The sequence below is a fragment of the Lipophrys pholis genome, assembly GCF_963383615.2.
Source record: "Lipophrys pholis genome assembly, chromosome: 17".
NCBI classification, from domain to species: domain Eukaryota; kingdom Metazoa; phylum Chordata; class Actinopteri; order Blenniiformes; family Blenniidae; genus Lipophrys; species Lipophrys pholis.
This window is the reverse complement of record NC_137643.1, coordinates 8,728,018-8,752,109: the sequence shown is the minus strand read 5'-3', so window position 1 is coordinate 8,752,109 and position 24,092 is coordinate 8,728,018. Positions and strand designations below refer to the sequence as shown.

General features: G+C 44.5%; 2 protein-coding genes across 5 annotated transcripts; both read right to left on the bottom strand.

Annotated features, from left to right (window-relative positions):
* Positions 1-763: 763 nt before the first annotated feature.
* On the bottom strand, positions 764-14,514 carry LOC308123249 (zinc finger protein 385D-like). 4 transcript variants are annotated; one of them, XM_080485651.1, is made up of 8 exons: positions 14,301-14,514; positions 11,933-12,048; positions 6,358-6,465; positions 5,678-5,846; positions 3,865-4,113; positions 3,613-3,794; positions 1,965-2,066; positions 764-1,642 (listed from the first exon to the last, which is right to left on the bottom strand). In XM_080485651.1, the coding sequence occupies exons 1-8, from the start codon at positions 14,308-14,310 to the stop codon at positions 1,397-1,399; spliced, it is 1,182 nt and encodes a 393-aa protein (XP_080341777.1). In that variant the 5' UTR covers positions 14,311-14,514; the 3' UTR covers positions 764-1,396. The 4 variants fall into 4 exon arrangements, with proteins under 4 accessions (XP_080341777.1, XP_080341779.1, XP_080341780.1 ...); XM_080485653.1 differs by having other exon boundaries at positions 11,933-12,115; positions 14,301-14,487; XM_080485654.1 differs by lacking the exon at positions 3,865-4,113.
* Positions 14,515-19,874: 5,360 nt separating this feature from the next.
* Positions 19,875-22,998, bottom strand: LOC308122642 (ras-related protein Rab-25-like). Its single transcript, XM_080484608.1, has 5 exons — positions 22,641-22,998; positions 21,905-22,100; positions 21,332-21,525; positions 21,152-21,232; positions 19,875-21,061 (listed from the first exon to the last, which is right to left on the bottom strand). Exons 1-5 carry the CDS (start codon positions 22,675-22,677, stop codon positions 20,934-20,936), a joined length of 636 nt encoding a protein of 211 aa, XP_080340734.1. The 5' UTR covers positions 22,678-22,998; the 3' UTR covers positions 19,875-20,933.
* Positions 22,999-24,092: the final 1,094 nt, after the last annotated feature.

The following is a 24,092-nucleotide window of genomic DNA, read 5'->3' as shown; positions in this document are numbered from 1 at the left end:
TATTTACTTTGGAGGGGCTGCGTGAGACATTAAAAGAAATCTCTGAATAATTAATCCAGGTTGGTGTCAGCTTGCCGATGAAAGAGCAAAACAAGGAGACAGTCAGCGCCGTGGGGGTCACAGAAAGCAAGAAAGAAAACGGGGAGGAATCCCGCAGCCTCTGACCTGACGTCGACCTCAAAGAACGCTTAAAGGACCATCATTTAGATAATGTCAGCAGAGGAATGTCACACACACATTTCATCAGGCCAGTGCTTGCACTAAAGCAACACCAGAGACTCTCTCCACACCTCTGCACTCTTCAGCAACGCCTCTTTCGGACATCAAGCCCAGCAGACTGACCCCATTGCTCGGGGCAGGAGTTGAACAATTCTCATCAGAAAGGCAGACAAAACATTCCTGCTTTGATTTATTCTGGAGAATGAACCTGGAGGGTAAGCAGCACAGCACACTCTGCCAGCTGTGGATGTTCTCCCGTTCACTTAGTTTTTTTTTAGGAAAATATCTGAACGCAGATAAAGGAACAATTATTTAATGTGCTGCTAACGGGAGGATAACCCGCCTTCAGGTCGCCTGAGATTTATTAGTTTATGAGGAGGTGAAGACTGAATGTGTCTTGATGCATCTACTTTTATGGCGGTGTCTGGACACCGAGTTCTTAAAGATTTTAAAAGACTTAAGGGAAATTTTTAGTCCTGAATACACTGACATTTAAAAGGTTTGTGGAGCAAATGTTCATCCAACAAACAGATGAGCATCATTTCACATTTGCACATATTTATTTATTTAATTGCACATTTCAGAGGGTTAAACTGGTTGGAGTTAGTTTGACTAGTGACACCATTAGGATGCATTCACCGACAGGATTATTTTGAAGGACCATCTGTAATCAATGAGAGTATCCACAGCAAATGTTTATTGGAAGATAATAATCATGCTCTGTTGTATCCACATCTGCACATATTCGCCCACACAGACACAGCCATCATGGAAGTTTACCCTTCTATATATTTCTCTCATGTATATAAATAAAATGTCAATTTTAGGGAGGACTTTTTGAATGGAACATATTATATTAAAAGAATAAAGTAAAATGCCATAAAAGTTGTGCTTCTATGATGTGAACATCTGTGCAGGCACTCAGCGGCAGTCACACTCTCTCACATCAGGAAATATTCCGCTTTTATTTTCTGATTTGCTGCCTTTCAAATTCCTCCCTCCAGATCTGTGTAATGTCTGTAGCCCCACGAAACAGCCTGCGGTCCTGCCCCGTGACGCCATTTGTTTTCTGGAGGTGTGTGGAGTTCAGGGAGCGCTGCTGCCTTCTATCACATCCTGTTCAGGTCTCAGGTCTGCATTTATCCACGTTTCGGGGGCGACTGTCGACAGGGACGGGTCAGTAGGGTCTAAACAACACCGACGTGTGTGCTGAACAGATGGGTCCGGGTGCCGGGTGGAGCAGCGCCTGGGGGAGGGGCTGGCTGTGAAACAGGGCGGGGCTGGAGTTTGAGGTGGGCTGGAGAGGGAAGGGGGACATCGACACCATAGCGACGGCGGCGGCGGCTGCGGAGAGTTGACGCTGCAGGAGACTAGACGCCAGGGGTTTGGTCAGGTCCTGGCTCTTTCGTAAAGTCAGTCTTATCTGAGAAACAAACACAGTTGCTATCAAGATGTGTTTTCTCCCAACGGGAAACAACAGAAAATACCAGAAGAGGATAAACAGGTTAAACAAAAAAAAAAAAAAAGTACAAGCTGCGCCTACAATCTTATCAGTTATCTGCTGTCATTTTTAGTCATTCCACACGGGTACAACATTGAATAATCCTCAGCTGATATCACCAGCAATTTGCCTCGCTGGCAGCCGGGAGTGGAGTTTCCTGGAAGAGACTCCTGAGATTTATCTCATGTACACAAACACAACGACGGGGGAAAAATACAGTCAAACAACAGGAGAGTATACTCACTGCCTGGAAACTCTGGTGTCGCTGGGTGGGAGTGTACGGGCTGAACTTAGGCTTGGCTGGTTTACCTGCTGCTCTGTCCTTGTGCCTCCGACTGCTGATGTGCTGTAGGGGAAGAACATGCAGGTAAACACTGATGGAAACGAACCCAAACAGCAACATTGAAAAAAAAAAAAAAACGGGCCATATTTGCCTGGAAATTTTGATAATAAGTGGAGAGGAAATTAAAGGTAATCTAATCAAGGTCTGTGTGCAGTCAGGCAGAATACACACATATTGTTGGCTCAGACTTTGAGATTCCAAAATATTCATGAGGGGCGGGTTTGGAAATCTTTTTGATTTGATTGACAGGCGCAAACAGATGGCCGTGGCCGACACAGCACACAATCAGCAGAAAGCTGCTGAATATTCATGAGCACCTGGCCGAAGTTAACTTTTAGACAGTCAGATATGGCGACCAACACTAAGTATTCACATCACGGGCAGAGACGCTAACATCATATTCAAATGCTCACGGAAATAGAAGAGGCTTAGTAGCTTTGTACTCATTATCTTGAGGGATCTGTGATTTTGACTTACCTGCAGCGACAGGTGTGAGACGCTCGCAATGTGATTTGGAATAAAATACGCACGGCCCACAGTGCCCCGGTCGTAAGATATGATGGATAATGTGATGATGGCTCTGTTGACGCTTCTGACTTGCTGAACTGTGTGACGGCTGACCTTTTCATCGCTTTACATGCACGAGAGGAACCAGCCATTAAGAGGTTTGATGAGCCAGTTTCTTTAGTTCCTGTGCAGGTAGTCTGTGATTGTGTCATTGCAAAAGTGTGCCAATCAGTCAATGGACTTATATGATTTACATCACATCTTAAAACCAATCTTTTCAAGCAAGCATACTCATGCTGAACGATTTAGGATTTTTGGCTCGTTTTTAATTGTATTTTAACATGTTCATTGTGTGCAGTGACCAATAAAATTATTATTTTTATTATTATTATTATTATTATGCAGATAAAAAAACAAGAGAGCAGATGTCTCACTGTTTTGCAAGAGGATGAATCATAAATTGCACTTTGTCTTAAATCCAGCAGGAGAGCTGCATGTCTGCCTGTTTATCCATCCATCTTCGAAAAGACATTATTCATTTCAGGGTCGCGAGGGCCTGGACATGATCCCAGATGAAGGCAGGATAAACCTTGGACACGTCTCCAGTCCATCACAGGGCAAACACACAGAGACAGACAACCACACACACTCACATTCACACCAATGGGCAATATAGCGTCACCACTTCCAAACCAAACAGATTTTGGACTGGAGGTGGAAACCTAGAGTGCCTGGGTAAAACACACACACACGGTCATAGTGAAAATGTCCCTTTTCACTAGATACTCGGGTTTCCTCCCACAATCCAAAGATATTTAATGTGAATTGGTCACTTTAAATTGTCTCCGAATGTGTGAACATATATAAATCAGCTGGGATCCGCTTCAGAGTGTTTAAAGTATTTGTTACACCTTTGTTTAAAATCTTGTAGTGAGCCACTAGTTGAGACAGATCAACTCACACTTGGCAACCTTGAAACGTGAAATGTTTCTTTGGCCTGTTAAGTTTTAAATTGTATTATTTACCATCCTGCACAACACACCTGTTTGAGCTGAGTTTCAGAATTGACGTGCACATTGCAGATCTCACAGTGGAAGGTTTTGTTCTGAAGTCCGGTTGACGTTTCAGACGGAGGCACCAGCTTGGCTTTGACCCCCGTTCTCGGAAAAGACTTGATGGCTCCGTCACCACTTCTGGCCTCGAGCATGGTCTTATGTTTGGTGCCTGAGTAGATCAGAGACGAGAATGTAAGACACAGGAAATGTCTCTGTGCAGGGGGGTTGGGGGTGCTCACCACTGTTGTGCGCCTGGAGCTGGGAGGCCGAGTTCACGGCCACCTTGCAGAGGGAGCAGTAGAGAAGACGCATGGCTTTCTCATCCTCCGTCTCCTCTCCCGGAGCCTCGCCCTCTCCATCTTTCAGCGTCTCTTTCTCCGTCGGTGCAGGGCCGGGCGACGAGGACGGGTCAGACGTGGCTTTCACAGTTTCTGTGGGGCTGCTGCTCGAAGGCGCCATCTGTGAGGTAGGGTTCGAGGCTAAGGGTTCTGAAGTAAAGCCCCCAACCCCAAAAATTAAAATGAAATTAGGATGTTTACGGGATAAAACTATGACTCTGGGGTGGCACACACAAGCAGGGGTGAGCACTGTTGCTCCACTACAGGAAACATGCGATCAATTCCAGGGGATTTTCTAAAATGTTTTATTAGTGATTCTGAACTCCCTGTGTGTGTGTGTGTGTGTGTGTGTGTGTGTGTGTGTGTGTGTGTGTGTGTGTGTGTGTGTGTGTGTGTGTGTGTGTGTGTGTGTGTTTGCTCTGGACACACTGCTGACCTGCATCCTCTTTAAATATGCTCGAGCCCTAGTGGCCCTAACTTGATTGAAGCAAGTATAAAAGATAGATGGATGATCGGACATGGGAAGAAAACACTGAGTGCTGAAAACAGGTAAGAGAAACATGGACAGCCTATAAGGCAAATCTCAGAGGCACAAGCCAAACACATATTTTGACTTCTATGTAATTCCCTGAATTCGAATAGCTAATAGAAGCATCAACTTCATGACATTTTTCAAGAGAAAAGACAAAAACTCTGCATGCTACAATTGATTATGAGCCCTCTCAACCTCTCTGATGGCAGTAATAATCAATCATTTCCCCGGGGATCAGCCTCCCACCACTTAAACGGACAGTTCTGCACAGAGATGATTTGGCTCTCTTATCTATTGTGAGGCTGTCTTGCTCCTCCAGGAGCACATGCTGATTTAAGGATTGCGTCTACGCTAATAACAATGATTAGCTCAGCCTAGCAGAGTGGGTGTCTGTTTGTTACCACTGATTCCACACGCTCACACTGAAGTAATCTTCAGAGAGCTCTCCTGCTGTCTCTTCCACTCCCCGGAAACAAACTTCAGGCTTAAAATGAACATTCATTTTCCCACTCTCACGAGCAAGCCCATATCGGCGGTGTCGAGTATAATTCTTCACCCTTTCTGTTCTTTAGTTGCGGAAAAATGTATTATTTTCATTTCCAAACGCCCACACGCAGGCAAAAGAAGCACATCAGGGCTGACATGGAAGTGTACACACATGATGGAAAGCAGTCAGTCGCACCTCCGCACTCACAGCGACATGGCTTCAGACACACAAGTGAAGAGGCTTTAAAAAAAACAACAACACCACACACACTGAACAGCTACCCACAGATCATATTCAAAGCATTTTCAATGTGCTTTTGATCTCAAGAGGCCACTAAATGAGGTCAGAAAATATAGACATGAAGGAAGAGCAGAGGATAATGTTCCACCTTTAATCTCTTCACTGTGCAACCCAAAGCAGCGGGAGGTTTATCACATCAAAGAGTTAAAGTCATGCCTGGGAAAAGAAGGTCTGAGCCGTGCATTCATCTATCTAATACTATGCATTTCATATCTGCACACACACACACACACACACACACACACACACACACACACACACACACACACACACACACACACACACACACACACACACACACACACACACACACACACACACACACACACACACACACACACGCTCACACGCAGAGACATGCAGGAAAAATCATGCATGCCTACAGAAGCACACACCTCCTGATGTTGTGTCGGAGCTGGAGGGCTGCGAACAATATGACGAGAGGATTTGCGATGTGGTTTCCTTGGTGACCGGTTCAGAGGTCCTGATCTTTGAATCTGGGGTGTCCAGAGCTTTGAGCCTTTTCGCATGCTTCGTGCCACTGTAATGGGACGAAGCCTGCGCCTGAGTGAGCAACAGCAAAGAAAAAAAAGCTTTGAACTAACAACATGCACAAGCTTGACCCTGTCTTTATATAGTAAAAATAATTATAGATATTTTTCTGACTGTGACTCCTGTTCTGCCTGTGCTCGGATCCCGTGTTTCACATTAGAAACAGGAGTAGCAGGTCACATTGGCACAGTCACAAATAAAAAATGCTTTTCTACAACGTTCAGATATTAGGGGTGTGGACAGTTCACCTAGTCGTTAAATGAGACCGGTCTACACCCTCGGAACCAGTTGAGTAGCGAAACACAAGCTGAAACTCATCTGTGCAGCTGCCTCGTGAGGGTGTGTGTGTGTGTGTGTGTGTGTGTGTGTGTGTGTGTGTGTGTGTGTGTGTGTGTGTGTGTGTGTGTGTGTGTGTGTGTGTGTGTGTGTGTGTGTGTGTGTGTGTGTGTGTGTGTGTGTGTGTGTGTGTGTGAAATACAAAAAGCATCACGGGAGTTGTGTTTTCCAACACGACAACACCCACCTCAGAGTTGAATCTCACTCGACAGACACCGCAAGAGCTGGGCTTCCTCTTCAGGGGTGAGCTCAGACCAAAGGCTGGGCCAATCAGAGCTTTATGGATGTGATCCATCTGCAACAGAGCAGAGGCGCAATGTTAAGGTCACAAACGGTGCTGGAATGTAGGAGTCCAGCTCAGTTAGGTAGCGACAGCGAGCACTTAAGGTGAAAACGATACGCTGTCAGCACGCTACCACGCTCCTTTTGAGACTTAAGAGATTTATAATATGTCAGGTTAGAGGTGGGGGTTAGGAGAAGGTGCTGAGTGGGGTGGGGGTGGGGGTGGGGGGGGTGGGGAGTTCAGCTCCCAGTCACACTCGGTATGGGCACAACAGCACACACACGAAACACAGACACACGTCAGTCATTAGAGTCAAGATAAAAGCAGGGAGTGTAAATGATATGCTCTCTGCTGCAGACAAGTCAGACCTTGACTAATGTCAGCAGACATAAAGAGACACTCTTTTAAGATTGACGCCTGGCATTCAGAGGCTGTGCTTCTCATTTGATCATGCAGAGGGAAGAACGGGGTCAGCTCAGATTCATGGCATATTAATTTATTTTTTATAGCGGCATGTTGTCACGGCAGATAAAAGCGTCAAAATATTTACAAAAACCTGTCAAACCACTCTGCAGCATAATTTACTTCTCCTCTGCCCACCACTATTTGCAATCTGCTCCAAATGCTCATATTGTTAGCGAAATGTGAGGAGATGCCCAGCTGCCATGTTGACTTTCTGTCAAGTGGTTTGTGTTCATTGGTGAAAGCTCGCTGTTTTTCCTATAAAAGCACATACATTCTTCCGCCTGAAAAGTACTTGAGTCACAAAAAAGACTGTGAGGTCAGCTCGGATCAAATTGGGGAAGTAGGTATGAATGCAGCTCGTCTCATAGAGAAGCTTTCATGTGTCATGTAATCTTTTTTCTTTTTCTTTGTGGATACCCTAATGAATTCAGATTTACAGAGACTATTATCAATGTCTTTTGGGATTGATAAACAACGATGAGTACAGACTCCCCTCAGACCACCGTGAAACCATGCCGACCACGACCTGCATCACAACACAGAGCAGACAAACTACAAACTTTTTACAGCCGCATTTAAAACCTGCAGGGCGAAGGTTGCCTCTCCCAGCCCGGCCCGATTTCCCAGATGGAAATCACTGTACATGTATGAAGCGTGCATGCAAAGCGGCTTTGTCGAGTTGTTGGTGTCACCGGATTAATAAAACTGCATACTTCTTACATCCAAACTGGATTTCTTTATGGGTGTTCGAGACAGGTAGTAAACCCAAACCCTTGAATGTGAGAGTGTATTGGGGTGTGTGCACAGTACCTGAGTCTGACCACACAAGGCTGTGCACCTCTGGACATTACTGGAATTTGTAATGAGCGCCTATACTCAGTGAAATAAAACCCAACTGGCCTTTGTGGAGCAAAACAAACCTATAACCTGAGATGAAATGCAGGGGGCCGTATAAGCCGCCAAAGCAGGGAAGCTTTATGGAAATGTGGCGGGTGGTGACGTGAAAATGGATGTGTTGCTTTGGTCCGGCCAGCGAGAGAACATAAAGCACTGCACTGGTGAGATTTGCTTGTTTCTTCAGTGCCAAAGCTGAGATCCCGGCTCTTCACAAACACAACCGACTATGTGCATGGTATGAGTATCTCAAAGTCAAACCAACAACAGTGGCGCTCGTTTGTGTCATGTGGAAACTGCAAATCATAAAACAAGACAAAATGTAAAACGTAACAGATCAATCTGCTGAAACGTTGATGAGGACGTGGACCTTGTTTCATCTAAATGAGACTGAACATTGTGTCATCAGAATCTCTCTCTCTCTCTCTCTCTCTCTCTCTCTCTCTCTCTCTCTCTCAGCCCCAAGGCTTCAGAGTTACAGTCTGACCTTCCATCACACGTTCCTCACTTCACCCATCCATCTGCTTACCTCTGAACCCTCCGTCTCTCCCTCCTTCTCCGTCTGATCAAAGTCACCTTCCTGCCTCCACGTGGATTCCCCACCCTCACCCTCCACTCCCACGGTGGACCAGTACCTGTGGCAAAGTCAGCCTACCCTTGTTCCTCCCGGCTCCTCTTGCCGTCTTGCGCACACAGATACTGTTTCACCTGCCAGAGTTAACTTGCCTCAATCAATGCCTGTCAAAAGTCATGAAAATAGCACATTCAGCAGGTTGCACAGAATGTATCACCACAAATACTTCACTGTTGGAACGTATAAAATACAGTAAACAACAGGTCAGTACCCTAACTGAGGGGTGGAGTCTCTGAGAAGTGGATGGAACAATCTGAATATTGTAAATGTGAAATACTTCAGAGGTTTCCACATCAAAAGTAAATGTTACTTAAATATTGGCAAATAAAACACTGCATGGGCCCAGGGACAACTACGTAATGTGCTGGCGACCTGGTCAAGGTGAACTTTCATTCAAAGTGAGCTGGGATCAGCTCCATCACCCAGTGGCCCTGAATTGGATAAAGCGGCATAGAAAATGAATGGATGTTTGGAAAGATGTCTTACATTCAACATGACAGGTTGTCTATGTCCTGCTGTGAAATAAATATGAATTCATACAAAATTACAATTCTTTGTAATATTATCTCGAAAACTGTTTCCACATAGTCCCAACCGTTTGCAAAACTGTGAAAACAAGCCATCCACACTCAAAAGTGTTAATTACAATTAGCACATTATCTCGAGAGGCTTCTTCACACACTGGGGTGGTGACATATCAGAAAAGCTCGGCTTCATGGCGGAGAGTAGCAGCAAAAACATATGGCAAGTGAAGTACAACAGTACCGGGATCGTAGTCAATAGCTTCAGCCTTTCTACTGATGAATGTCCCCAGACTCATACAGTGAACCAGCGTGACAGCCGAATGTGAACGTATGACGTCAAGCACCTGAAAGGGGGGAGTTATGATGAATGAGCTGTTGCTTTTGGTTCTTTGTCATTTAAATCCTCATCATTTTCTTGGCTACAATATTGCTTTATCATTTTTGAAAAAGGCCCCCCAAAGAAAAGAAAGAAAGAAAAACAGCAGTGCTGTCAATGTAAAAGCCAAATATGAGATGAAATCTGAGTTTGTAGAGTTGGATCCCTGGCTCACGACAAACATCCAAGTCTGGACATGCACACGCACGCGCGCACACACACGTAAAACTGTAGCCATGACAACGCACATGTGGGCACCAAACAAACTCCTGTGTAGTCTTTTAAAGAGGCCAACGCACACCACATCAACATTCACAAGAGAACACAGGTGTGTACACACACACACACACACACACACACACACACACACACACACACACACACACACACACACACACATAAAAAAACACACAGAGACAACACAGGCGGACAGAGTTCTGCTGCGTGCCCACTTACTTCACACCCACAGGTTCAGTTCAGAGGAGTGAGAAGATTCACAGACAAAATATACTTGAGACAACATTCTTACTTGAGGATTTCCAAACTTCAAAAGCAGGCTTGGATAATATCACCCGGGATGGGATTAATTTCGTAACTACATTAAGGTTTATTTAATGTTGGTAAATCAATAAGTCGCCTAACAAAACATGTTGGGTTTTTTTTTTAAACTCTTTTTAAGCACAATGCCAATAAATGCTTGAGACGTATCCCCTGTGGGGGAATTCACTGCTTCCCTGTGTAATTGTTGATTGGAAATTAGTAGGAGTCACTTACATAAACAGTCAACTTGAAGATAAATGAACCGAACTAAGAGTCAGCAGAATGTTCTGCAGTGAGTTTTTAATGTGTATACTGTGTGATGTTAACGGCTGTTTGTCTAATTAGGCAATACAAAGCATCACTCTTATTTTGCTTATAAATAGCTGATGACGCTTTATATATAATCTGTAACACTTTATAACAATGTTAATTCTTTATTTAATCACATTGCACGTTTGTTCAGATCTGAAATCTGGACTTATCGATTTTGTAAAGGCAGCCCTCATGTTCCTGCTCCGACCTTAAGGCTGATCAGGGCAAGAAACTGACACACACTCTGAAATCCACTGGCGTGACCTCTTCTACCTTCACTGTACAAAATCTAAAAGGTGAAAATTGAACCCAGAAAAGTTCAATGAGTTTTTACAGGAGTGATCATGTTCCTACGGCTGCAGGCTGGAAGAGAAAGCGTTGAAATAAAATGAAAGAAAAAGGGAGAGGGCAGAAGCAGGTGGGAAGAGGTATGACTCAGCAGGGTGAGGGTGATATGAGAGAATTTCTTCAATCCGTGCTGATGTCATCCACTCGGAGAAAGTCATGGGAATGTGAAACACGCCGACATTTTTGATTTAAAGAAATGTAATTCTGGTGATCCTGCTGCTGCGTGTCGTCACTGATGGCAAGAAGAAGAAAAACGAGAGAGAGAAAAGCCAAACACTCTGAAAGCAAGAAAAAGTGAATGAGAGGGTGAGGGATGGCACAGTCGACGGCAGGAGACAAAGTGGAAACGAGGAGAGAGCTGAAGTGAAGAGAGAGAAGTGAGTGAAAGGGGAGGATGAGAGGGCTGGAGAGGAGAGGACTGCCGGGTGAAATGGAAGGGGAGTGGGCCGGGACCCAAACCAATGCCTGATTTCTCCTCAGGTGGCAGATGGGCTTTTTGACAAAGAGAAGGAGCTTTCACACACACACACACACACATGCAAAATAAATGCACCGCGCCACACTGCACGCAGACAGGCCGGGGATTTCAGACGCACACACACGCTTTCTTTTAAACCCTCAATTCATCTCTCTGTGGCTCTCCTCTGAACATTCAACGGCACATCGGGGACTAGAAATGAAATAACAGTGAAAAGAAGGGAGGGACAAAAGAAAAATAGACAATTTTTGCCTCAGAGTGGTTATTTGGTCAGACTCAACAATGGGCACATGAGCACTTTTCAGACCATTATTTCACTACATGTTTAGCTTCTGTATTGGAGCTGTTACGTTCGGCAAAAAGAAGAAAAAAAAAAGAAAAATATTGTGTTTTGTTGGCTTGAAAAAGATGCACTTATACAATCAGGAGCTACTGCACTTCATCTCCACCATCTCAGCCCCCCCCCCTCCAAAAAAAGGATTCCATGCAATATACAGCCAGGATTATATGAAGACATATAGCACTGATCCCAGGGTGAACCACACGTCATCATTCAACACTCCCAACTCTCCTCTGAGCTCGGACTTGGCCGGCTTCAGCTCTCTCCTCCTTTGCCCGTCACAAACAGCAGGGTAGACAGCTAAGAGCGGCTCTGCATGGAGAATACCAAGGAATCAGCTCCACCCCCCCAGGTTGCGTGGAAATGTCACAGCTTTCTGCATCAGAGGTGATATATTTGGAAAGGTGTGGGCAGCACGCGCTCGTACATCTGTGTATTGTGGACCCAGGCGTACTACTCCAAGAACGCAACTCCTCCTGACTCAAGTGAACAATTTCAGGGTGTTAAAAAGAGAAGGTCTGAGCGTACAGTGTTACAAGTGAGGCTGCTTTTGACTGACAGTACTCACGTCACTGAATCCAGGCAGCAGGTGGAAGGGGAGCAGGGCTTTGGGGTCGGGGGAGGGCTGCGTTCTGCCCAGCGTGGGACGAGCCAGCGGCGGCAGAGCGCTGTGGCACACATTACCTGGGAGAGAGCGTGATAGGGAGATCAAAATATGGCGCAGAGACCCAAGGAGATGAGGCGATTTCTTCTGGATGACGATGATTAACGTTAACGTGCCAGAGAGAGGTCGACGAAAACAATGGAAAAAAATAAATAAATAAATAATCTCAAGATGTACTGCTTTTTTTTTTCTCCCCCCTCTTATTTTCATCAGGTTTTAATTTCACGGGAGGCAAATGAGCTGTTGAACCAATCTTCCCACAATTTTAATAACATTGTTCAAACTGCACAGCTGCAGAGAACAGGTTACTTTACAACGTCTCATAGAAATAAACAATTTGCAATCATCCATTAAAACAACATAGTCGGCCCATTGGACAAGCTTTAAATAATAAAGTGTTGTTTGTTCTGAGTGGTCATTTCCATACACTTATATTCCAACTTATTAAAATGAGAAAACAGCTGATTGACACAACTATTCATACACGTGAAATGCAGGATGTGGTGAGAGACGTGAATAAAAAGGTAAATGGACTATATTGCTTTAGCAGTCTCAGTGTACTTCACATCCACACACTTACATCCATGCAGGCTGCTCACCATGCCCATAAAAGCTAGAATGTTCTTTATTGTAAAGGGTGGCAACCTTGAGCTATTTTTACAGCCATTCTTGCTGAAACTTATTGAAATAAGACAACAACAACAAAATAAGGATAGACACACTTTCATCCATGTCAACGTGTACTTTGCATATAGAAGTGGGAGATAGATATATTTACTTGATGCTATGAGTCAAACTTGAGTTTTTGAATTGTGTACTAGCAAGATCCATGTTTTCTTAAAGAAATTAGAGGATCGCTCTTAATGAAATAAGACATAGTGTGGTGTGAAATGAACAACCTGACATTCAAGAATAACCCCACAGGATGAAATACAAGGTCTTGTTACAGTAAGTGATTGGAAATTACACTGAACACTTGGCCAGTTTTTAATGCCAGCTGCCCTGCATGCTTCAAGGTTTTACCTCAGCCAGTTGGAGAAAGTTTTTTTCCCCTCCAGACTAATGTTGGCAAAAAGACTCACTGTCTTGGGCCACACGATTTTTGCAGCCGTCAGCATGTTTTCATGCATTCGCCTCATGATTCACCTTTCATGATAATGTGTTTGCAATAAGTTAACGTTTTCTCTGCTGCATCACTATTAACATCTGCCGTTTAGTTCTGGCTCTCTGGCTGAAGTTACACTTAATAAAACCACGCACAAATTGGCAATAGTAGTTATGTTTCTTTAATACAAATTGTAGTTTACTTAGAGTTTGCAATTTTTACAGGATGCAGGGTCAACCTTTGGGCCAGATTGAGATCCCTGCAGGCCCAATTTGGCACGCGAGCCTTATATTTCACACTTTATCAGTATAATTTGCATCCAGCTAGAACCTGCGATTATACTTTTCTGCATTCAAAAAAAACAAAGATCTACTTTCTTCTGCCGCAGCGCACCATAACTACACTCTGTTTGTTTATTATCTCATTCTAATCATCCGAATAATATCATACATCACTGACACATGCCTAAGAACATGAGTACACTTGCAGACCTGGCACATGCCCGCGCACGGACACGCGCAGCAGTGTTGAGGACACGCGCGGCGTGATACGCGGAGTTTTGATTATCGAGGATTGTTTGCGGAGTTTCCGTCTCCTCGGAGCTTGATTGCGGTTTGATTCGGGACCAGCTCGCATGTTGTAATTATAATAATCAAAATCACAACACACACCCATCCGCTTTGCCATTAGTCTGATTGCCTCCGAGTGCGCGCGCTCGTGTATGTGGATACACGCACGCCCGCACGCACGGCGCGCGCTGGCACGGAAACGACTTTCAGAGAAGTTGAGACTCGAGAAAGAAACACACGTGGGAAATCTTCACGAGCGCGCGCGCGCGCATCCAAATTTAAGATTGGCCATTATTATTTTTAATAATTTGTATAATAAAAAGAAGTGATCGTTAGTCTAAGATGTACAACAGTAAGTCTGAATTTAAACATCATAGAAAAGTCGACTGTTCCAGTGGTATTATTTCTATTTTTATGATAATAATTAGAATCATTACACTCAGTCGAGTCCAATACATTTACATGCGATCTGAGCTTTAATGGACTGATTCTGTCTGTTTGCTGAGCAGGTGACTTCACAAAGCTCTCATCCATTCCCAACATAGCAACAAGTGACTCCTGCAGAAAAGAAAATAACTCTGAGAGCGTGTTTACTCACCAAAATACATGGCGGCACCGAGTGAGATCCGACTGTTCAGTGTTTGGTTAAAGAATCTCTCATCTCCATGCAGAGAGGAAGCTTCGTGTCTTCTCCTCCGCTCTCTCTCTCTCTCTATCTCTCTCTCTCTCTCTCTCTCTCTCTCTCTCTCTCTCTCTCTCTCTCTCTATCTCCGTTCTGCGGCAGCGACTCTGCTCCTTCCCATCTGGATCTCCTCCTCCTCCAAACTACCCGCCCCTCCTCCTCTTTTAAATATCCCTGCACATATCTCCCATGAATCCGGTTTTATTTCAGGTAATGTCTTTAAATTAACCTTGATAAACAGGATTACCGCCTCAGATCAGTGGAGCCTTCAATGCCAGCACAAACAGACCAAAATTCACATTTGGGTGTGATAGAGAAAGTCAAAGAAAGACTGAGACTGCAGGTTTTGCTTCCGTGGCGCTTCACTGCAGGTTTAAGTTTGTTAGATATAAAAGTGCAAGCTTGGAAGGGGGGGTGGACGTGGGGGGTCCTTCCTCTTGTTTTCTGGATTTCCTCCTGAGCTGCCATGTTTAGGAAACTGTCCTGTGTTCCTCTTCAAATGTTTTCCTCTTTTCCTCATGGGCCCAAGATATTTTTAGATGCATCCTGGAGCTTTCACAGCATGGAGAAGAAAGTACACAGGATGCATACAGTAAAGCACCCCCACCACCCTGAACTATATGCAGGATTAGTATATGGGTCCAATCAATCAGGTTTAAAAGGAAGGCAGTGTGCTTTCGTCAGTCTTCCTCACTTCACACAGAGTTGAGACCGAGTGTGTCTGTATGACAGCGTGACCTCGTTTCAACCTTCTTGTCGTCAAGCCTCAACATGTTTCCACCCTGCAACAGTGAAGTGGACAACAACATGTGTTTTCCCACAATCCAAAACTCCGAGGAGATTAATCTCAGGAAAGCCTTCAGCTCAACAACTGCACACACACACACACACACACACACACACACACACACACACACACACACACACACACACACACACACAATATATTAACTGGCATTCATTTACAGACTCACTAGAGATTCTACACTGTAACCATCTGCTGGAAAAAGTGAAGGTTTTTTTTCCTTTGAAATGATGTTGAATACTGTAAATGCTTTAAAACCTAAATTGTTGTTAGTCATTATAAAGAGGCTACAGTCTAATAATAATAATAATAATAATAATAATTTATTGATTTTCTTTGAGGAAATCTCAAGATTTGTCCAATCAGGGATCTGTGTCTCCATTGGTTAAAAAAAGAAAAAGAAAAATGCACACAAACACACAAACAACATGCTCCTGTATGCTCTCACACTGAGAAACCTACCAGCATATAAAGTGGTGATGCACATGAAGTGGGAATACATTTGTATTTCAAGAGTACAACTCACACAAAGAAACCATCAACTGAAAAGAAACTGTACAAAAGCCCGGTGTGCATAAAGACTTCGCTCACTCAGGGTATTTTTTATTTTTTTTTGTCTACATGCAGTGACAATATTATTGATTCAGTGAAAAAGAAATAGGGTGTGACGTGCATCTAAATGTGGGATCTTCACGCTCGGGGCATATCTGCTTTCGGAGACGTTTCATTTGGACTGGGCCTCCATTCATGAGCCGCATGGAACAAAAGCTGAGGAGGAGAAAAAGACAGACATGGAAATATCCACTCATAAACTAAATTTCACGCCCCTTTTGTCACTTACTATATCGCCGGGGGTTTTGGATTCCTCTGAGAAAGAGCAGATCATTTTTTGGGGGGGGCTGTGTGGTATCATAGGCGTTTTATTTCTCCCCAACTCTTGGAAGGAGCGGCTAAAAGGTTTCTCCCTCCATGGAGAAAAGCTTTCAAAGGTTTCAAATTCTCCAGGTGTCTTCTTTCTTCAAGTGCTGCGCCAGAGTGGGAATTCACTTTTAAATTGCTGAAGTGTAACTTTGTTCCGGTGGGTAAACTGTTGGGCAGCCTGGCAAAGCCGGAGCCAGTCACTCCGCGGTCAGAGGGGCCGCACCAAAAACCAGCGACGAGTCAAGTGGATGAAAAGGCTTGGTTATAACATGTGACAGGAAAAGTGGCCAAAAACATGATCTGCATCCTGCTCCCAAGATGTCATCACTTGAGCACAAGCGCAGGGAGAAGCGCAAGCTCACCTGTCACAGGAGACTTAATATCTTAATGGCAATCTTATTCTACACCAGGCCTGAAGCTCGGGTTGCAGCTGGAAACCACATTCGCACGGTGGGCCGGAGCGTCGCTTTACACCTGCAGCCATTTAGCATCTCAGCCTCACAGGCAAACACCGCGGTTGTCACGGCAACTGAGGTGTGCAATATTATGCTAAGTGGACTGACGCTGAGGCCCTGTTTGTCGCTGGCAACCTGTTTAATTGCCCGCTGGAAAGGAATCTTGTGACCCCCCCCCCGGCTGGACGGCCAAACACAACAGGCTTCTGATGAAATTAGAGGCTTTTTGAGGACCTAATTGACCTGAGTTGAGGAGGTGAAGCTGGCAAAACACAATGAATGTACAAACACATAGAATAGAATAGAATAGAATAGAATAGAATAGAATAGAATAGAATAGAATAGAACAGAATAGAATAGAATAGAATAGAAATTCTTCATGCAAGGGCAAATGAAGGTCATTTTTATCTCTCTGTAATGTTTAGACTATTAGGTGGAAATAAACTTTTCCATAAGGAGGGTGCACGTGAGTTCTTCCACCATTATTTGTCCCCTTGTGATGTCGTGATAGCGTTTTGCATCCATATGTGGTTTTTCACCGACCTTTTCACCATAATCCTAACCAGCACAATTATATCATCACCAATTATCACATTGTGTAACATTTCATTCAGTTAAAACACTGTAATCCAGTGATAATCCTCCAAGTGAGGCGCACCTCCTACTCTCCCTGTTCACATGACTTCTAGTGATGGAGGGCCACTTCGCACAGTGACTGACATCACTTACCAAACAGTGATGATAAGTGAAGACAAAGCTGTTTTTCAGTCAATTTGGTTGAAGTTCCTGCCAAAGGGCATCGTTGAGAATCGGTGAAGTCCAGAGTCAGGGAGGTTTTTTTCAAGATATATATGATGTAAATATATGATCGGAGGTAGTTGTGTGTTTATGATGCACTCTGCCACCCACACCACCTGCTGCAGGTCCGTCCTGCCTCCCTCTAGCTGACTGAAACAGATTTCCACTGTGTATTGATTTTTGAACAAACCAAATCGAGGCTTCACAGGTCCAGTCTCCAGCAGGAGTGAGAAACACAAGTGTAAAATTTATTTATTTTTCATCGGCAGTCACCTCCAGGCAGTAATCCATCCCTGCTCGTTTTCAGCTCTCTCTCTCTCTCTCTCTCTCTCTCTCTCTCTCTCTCTCTCTCTCTCTCTCTCTCTCTCTCTCTCTCTCTCTCTCTCCACTGTGCATTTTGGGAAATCGAGAGTGAACACACACAGTCACCCATCAGCTCACTTCTCCTTTTGATTGGTCGCCATAACAACATCACCATGGTAATCAGCGTGCATTGACTTTGGTTATATTTATGCCATGATGTCAGCAGACGTGGAAATCTCATATTTTGCGCTCTGCGCTGACACGAGCGAGCAGATGCAGGCCGACGGAGGAAGGCTGTTTCACACTTGTGTTTGGACTTTGGTTCGCCGCGTGTGTTTGCATGCACGGCTGCAGCCACGCGCCCACACAAACACCGACCTGTCAATAGCAGGTGTGAGTTCATAACCTGGGGATTTTAATAGACTCACATTTTATTGCTATCCAGGGAAAATCACTGCACTCCAAGACCTTTTGGCAGTCAGACACCAAGCTGCTGTTTGGACCAGGGTAAACAAGGGCAACCTGTGTTTTAGTCTCACTAAAGGACGTTGGAACAAGTTGAAGAATTGTATTTGTTGTGACTGAAGTCACCAGAGCAACCAAAAGCATCTGAAATGAGATTCTTTTCAGACAGATGCACGTTTCTAATGAGTATAATTAATCAATTTAATTACCACAATAAACAATGGAATAAACCTGGGATGCTCTGCCACCAAGCTGCATCCACGGCTGCAGAGCATCAAGAGTGAACAGCCTGATAAAAAGAAATCAATTTTAAAAAAAATACAACAACAGCAGGATTGTCTGGTACTATTCTATTCAGCTGGGGCACCAGAAAACTCGGCACTGGACCAGCTAAACCAACCTACATCAGTAAGAAAATGATGCCATATTTTATCAGTAAGGCATTTAGGGAACGCACATTTTGCACTTTGGAAGTCAACTTTGCACGCCCGCCCACACACGTGTGATTTTGCTTGTCATTAGGTCAGAGTGAGAAACAGAAAGGCAGAAATGAAAATGTTTTAAGAGGGTATATTTATGTGAAGGGAAGTTAGTTTTGAAAACGAGCTTTATCAGACAGAGACGCGGCGTCGTTTGAAAACAGAAGCAGAACAAAGAACTATCGTGCATGAGGTGAAAGGTTAAAGCGAGCGCACGGATCACGGCTGACTTTGTGCACTCATGCACTACCGCAGGTGGGATCTCTTGAGAAGATAAGACTCCACCTACGGAAACAAAGAGCTGCAGGTGGGGAGGAGCTGTAAATGGGAAATAAACAGATGTCAGAGGTGCTATTCCACTCATCACTTTAACATGTCGGAGTCTTGCTTTTAGACACACTTTTTACAAGCTACACATGTCGAGTAGCACGTGGGTAATAGCCACCACATGTATGTGCTAAATCCAATTCTTTCCAACCGCTGTGGGGAGCTTTGCCTTTAAGGCCAGGTCAGAGACGGAGCAGGAGGAATTTGTAAGAACCTGTAATGTAGGAGAAGTTCATTCTTTCTGCATTGTTCAGGGCAATTTTTTTTATTTTTTATTTTGAAACTTTTAAAGGCATAAGCCTCACTTTTTGGACTCAGGACAAAGTGAGATTTATAGATTGCATGACCAGACTTTCAACCTGTGCAGCCCGTTCAGCCTGCACGGATTATTACACCAGATGCCTTTCCTCAGCCCATAAAGAAAATCCTCATTCACGGGATATAATTAAACATTTACTGCTCGGTGCAGAGCCTTCCTATCATATTTTCATAAGAGAAACTTAATAAAAGCATTTGCGGTCATTTCACTATAGCAAAATCATCTCTGGAGGAGAAATCCTGCTTGGGGGGGACACAGCTCACACACTCATACACACACACACTCACACACACACACACACACACTCACATGTGCTACAGTAAAGGCTGCTTATGCACATCTGTGAGCCAGAGATAGAGCACTATCTGTCCAGAATGTCATTAACAATTGCTCCTGTAGAATTATATTCTGTCAGTTGTGTCCAATTACATCCAAAGTCTGGAGATCTTCTCCACACACACACACACACACACACACACACACACACACACACACACACACACACACACACACACACACACACACACACACACACACACACACACACACACACACACACACACACGCGCACACACACACACACACACACACGCGCACACTGACATAAAGCAATAAAGTCTGTGAATGAATTTACTATTGATGGGAGAAGTGTAAATTAATTTCCGATGAGGATGCCGAATACCTTGCCGAGAGGGCATTGAAGGTCGCAACCATGGCGACAACACTGCGTGTCATGAGCTCAATATCATGAGCAATAATAGAGCGAACAGAAGCTGGTAGTCTGACAAATATTGGACCTAATAAGCAGAGAGAGGGAACAAATGCATTTCACTACAATACAGCATCCTCGGGTTTGGAAATCAGTTTAGAAATTCAGCACTGCCACCTACAGGCTGAGAAGAGACAAAGCAGTTTGACTCAGGACTGATCCCCCTCTATGACTTGTCACCACAGGGTGCAGCTCATCTGATATACTGTGAACATTACACACAAGCATTATGGATCTGTGTAGATTAAACTTCATCACCAGCACACTAAACAATAAAAATCACCCTTTTCTATCGAGCAACATAGCATCGCCTCGTATTGATGGTAATATCCTAAAAAATCATAACCTGATCTAAATGACAGTACATTGAACATTTCAAGTGATTTATTTTCTGTTTATATGGAGATGTAACTACTTTTACTGAAACCTAACCACCCACCTCCCATATCCCTCCTGCTCTTGCATCTCATTTAGTGAATGTGTCCCTTGCAGATAAAAGCCGATCTGTATCCCTCTGTGGTAAACACAAGCAAACAAATAAACATAAATAATTTATTCCAAGTACATCCTTGTGCATTCCTTTATAAAACCAACAAAACTTTACAATGTATTTCTAACAACAGGAGTATAAAGAAAGAACACAACTGCAACAATACCTTTTGTTGAACATGGCCATCTGGCAATGGATTATTTTGTATAAAATTTATATAAATTTTTTTTTCTTTTGTGGCAGTGAATCAGTGAGTCATACACTGTACAGCTTTTATATTTCCTGCGCTCTGAACACCATGTGGTCACGTGTGAACCAGGTGCCTCGCTCTTCAGATCCTGTGAGAGCTCGACCCGCAGCGGAGCGCGTTTGTTGGTTCAACACGGGCGAGGCAGAGCTTCGAGGGAGCAGCCGTCTGTTAGGAGCGACTGCAGCAGCCTTTGTGCTCCTCCTGAGCCTCGCCGGATGTTCTGATGGGGCTGGACAGGGTCACGGCAGAGATGGAGCCGCGGGTCACCTCCCTGCTGGCCACCTTCTTATGGATCGCTGAGGGGAATAAGGACACCGCAAAGTTTGAATCTGAACAAGAGGAGGAACTAATGCGGTTGGAGGGTGTTTTTGGGGGCCTATTTGTACCTGTGAGAACTTCATTGAAAGCAGCTTCAACGTTTGTGGAGTCCAACGCTGACGTCTCCATATACATAAGGCCTTTCTTCTCTGGATTGGTTGGGAACGAGAAAAGCATTGTGGTCACAACAAGAACGTCAGTCTGCAGCCTCACGATCAGATAATGGATTACAAACACTGTTCAGGAACCTGCAAAGTCCCTGGCCTCGTCTGTGGGAACCGTCCGGAGGCTATCCAGGTCACTTTTGTTTCCCACCAGCATCACTACGATGTGAGGGTCTGCGTGGTCGTACAGCTCCTTGAGCCACCGTTCTGCACTTTCATAGGTCAGGTGTTTGCTGATGTCGTAGACCAGCAGCGCCCCGACCGCTCCCCGGTAATACCTACCGGGAGGGAGGGAGGGAGGGAGGGAGGGAGGGAGGGAGGGAGGGAGAGAGAGAGAGAGAGAGAGAGAGAGAGAGAGAGAGAGAGAGAGAGAGAGAGAGAGAGAGAGAGAGAGAGAGAGAGAGAGAGAGAGAGAGAGAGAGAGAGAGAGAGAGAGAGAGAGAGAGAGAGAGAGAGATAAAGAGAGAGGCTAAACACACACGAGGGGAACCCAATATTGAAACTCGAAGCCGTCGTGGCAGAAGTGGTTTTGAGATGCAGTGAAATCAGCGTCAGTTAAACTGCCACAGACACGAGAGCCAACGCTGATTTGAGAATTCTCCTCTCATGTGATGCGACCATTACTCGTGTGACGGTGGTGTGAGTGTGTGTACCCACGCTGAGGTGATGGCCCTGTAGCGCTCCAGCCCCGCCGTGTCCCAGATCTGAGCTTTGATGGTGAAGTTATCCATCTGAACAGTTCGTGTGCTGAATTCGACACCAATGGTGGTGCGGCTGTCATGAGTGAACTCATTCTTGGTGAAGCGAGACAGAAGGTTGCTCTTTCCGACGCCGGACTCTCCGATCAAAACCACTTTAAAAAGAAGCCAAGAGAAGAAGAAGGTTTATAAGAAGCAAATAACATTGAAAATTGATTGTATTTGACTAACCGAAGAGGTATTTGACTGTTAAGCGTTTAAAGTGAAACTGTGACTATTCAGTTATCTCTCATCTGGTCAGACGGGTGCAGACTTCGTGCCACCCTAACAAGTTGCCAGACTGTGACATCACACAGACGTGGCAGATCCTCCGAGTGGCTGACTATATGCACTGGAATCAATGGAATGGTGGTCGAGCTTAATCATGGGAGAGAAAAAAAACCCAAAAACTATACACACCAGGCGACGTTCTACAACCGAATCAGGAAATGTGGGATTATGTCCCTCTTATGGGTCAAAGGTCAATTCTTTTACGGATAGAAATGACTTCCTCCTTTCCCTGCTCCTATCGCTTCCTTACAAATCGCAGCAACCAGAGCTGCACCTCACAGCTTCAGCATGTACACAAACACACCCTTATGTTACACACACAGTCCAGCGCGTCCAGACCCCAATCAGAGTGGAAGAAAACTCACCTTTAAACACAAAATTGTAAGACTCATCAGACCCCATGCTGCATCCAGTGAAGAGGTCCGGTTTCCCCCAGGCACCTGAAACCACCTTCAATACTGGATCCCCAGGGGGAGTTGAGAGAATGAATAAAAAAAAACGCACGGAAAGAAAGTACAGCCACACTCCTCCGTCTCTCTCTCCAGTGTGGAGAGAGAGAGTAAAGGTGAAAATGGAGAACACAGAGAGTAAGAGAGAGAGAGAGAACAGGTTGAGCTGCTTCCTTCTTTATCTGTGGATAGGGGCAGCTCCTGGCTGAGGACGGACGGGCAGGCAGGAAGGCGGCGCAGGCAGGTGTCCTGAACATCAGCTGACACCCAAAGAAGCGCAGGAGCAAGGAAAGCAGGACAAACAGGTAGAACTACCGGCTGAGACAGACTCCACCCTCTCCTACGTTCTTTCCACCCGCTGATCTGCTCATTTGTGTGACAATAGACCCCACCTACGGGCGAAGTCGACCAGGAACGTGCCACCGTTTCTCCAGATGACTGGCGGGTCGCAGGTACAGAACTTGTGTCGTGCTGCGTTTTCATTGTTCTTAATGTTAATGCTTTATAAGACTAAATCGGAGTCAGTTTTAGATCAGATACTTCCGTGAGAATGTTATTAAATTATGAATTAAGTATCTGCCTTGAACCCATCCACATAAAAGTTAACCTTAACTTACATATAAAGATTTCCAGGCTACTACAACTACAACTTTTTGAGTTTCTCCACCTATGGGAGACTTGTAAAGCGCATTTTTCCTGTTCGAGCAGTCCCGCTGCCCTTTACATGATTTCGTCACATCCCTTCTCACACTAACCATGATGTGAAGTGTTCACACCCCAGTGGAGGCAAGATCAGAACCCCACCAGCCTGAGGATTGGAGGAACCTGCTCTACTAACTTGAAACACACATGAAAACTCCCAGAAGCAGCTTTACATTTCTTCTTTTGCTCTTAAAATGAAAAAAAAATCAAAAAGATTCCTGTATGTTTACTTTCATCTGGTGTTTTGTTTGCATTGTTGACATCTATAAGATATTTCAAGAGGGTTTCAGTACTACATTGCATATTCCTCACGCAATATAACTGTGTATTACTTTGTATAATGAGCATCTTGAAGTTTTAAAAGTACTCAGACCCAGGTGTGGACTACAAAGTTGGATTTTGGCATAGTCAGGTAGCTTGAGAGTTAATTCTGAGTTTTCAATACTAGCAAGCTTTTTTTAATCAGCGTACGTTGTCATGGTAACTCACGTTCAATACCAAACCTGCACCAGAGAAGGTTATAGTCAGAAAAAAGCTCAGCGGGTCAAAAAAATAAAGAATAAAAAAAACTACGAAGTGAACAATTCTCCTAGAGAACGGCCATCACCACGTGGGTCAGGGTACAAAAACGCGTACATTTACACATTACAGTAAATCTCCGGACGG

Excerpts from the sequence above, each read along its gene's own strand:
- LOC308123249 (XM_080485651.1), bottom strand. Across the intron at positions 6,466-11,932 it reads TGCTGCCTGGATTCAGTGAC|ATGGATCACATCCATAAAGC; the intron begins GTGAGTACTGTC and ends GCTCTGTTGCAG. Across the intron at positions 2,067-3,612 it reads CTGAAACTCAGCTCAAACAG|CACATCAGCAGTCGGAGGCA; the intron begins GTGTGTTGTGCA and ends CTTCCCCTACAG.
- LOC308122642 (XM_080484608.1), bottom strand. The coding sequence starts at position 22,677 with ATGGGGTCTGATGAGTCTTACAATTTTGTGTTTAAAG. Across the intron at positions 21,526-21,904 it reads TACAGGGCCATCACCTCAGC|GTATTACCGGGGAGCGGTCG; the intron begins GTGGGTACACAC and ends CCCTCCCGGTAG. Across the intron at positions 21,233-21,331 it reads CGAGGCCAGGGACTTTGCAG|AGAAGAAAGGCCTTATGTAT; the intron begins GTTCCTGAACAG and ends CAACCAATCCAG.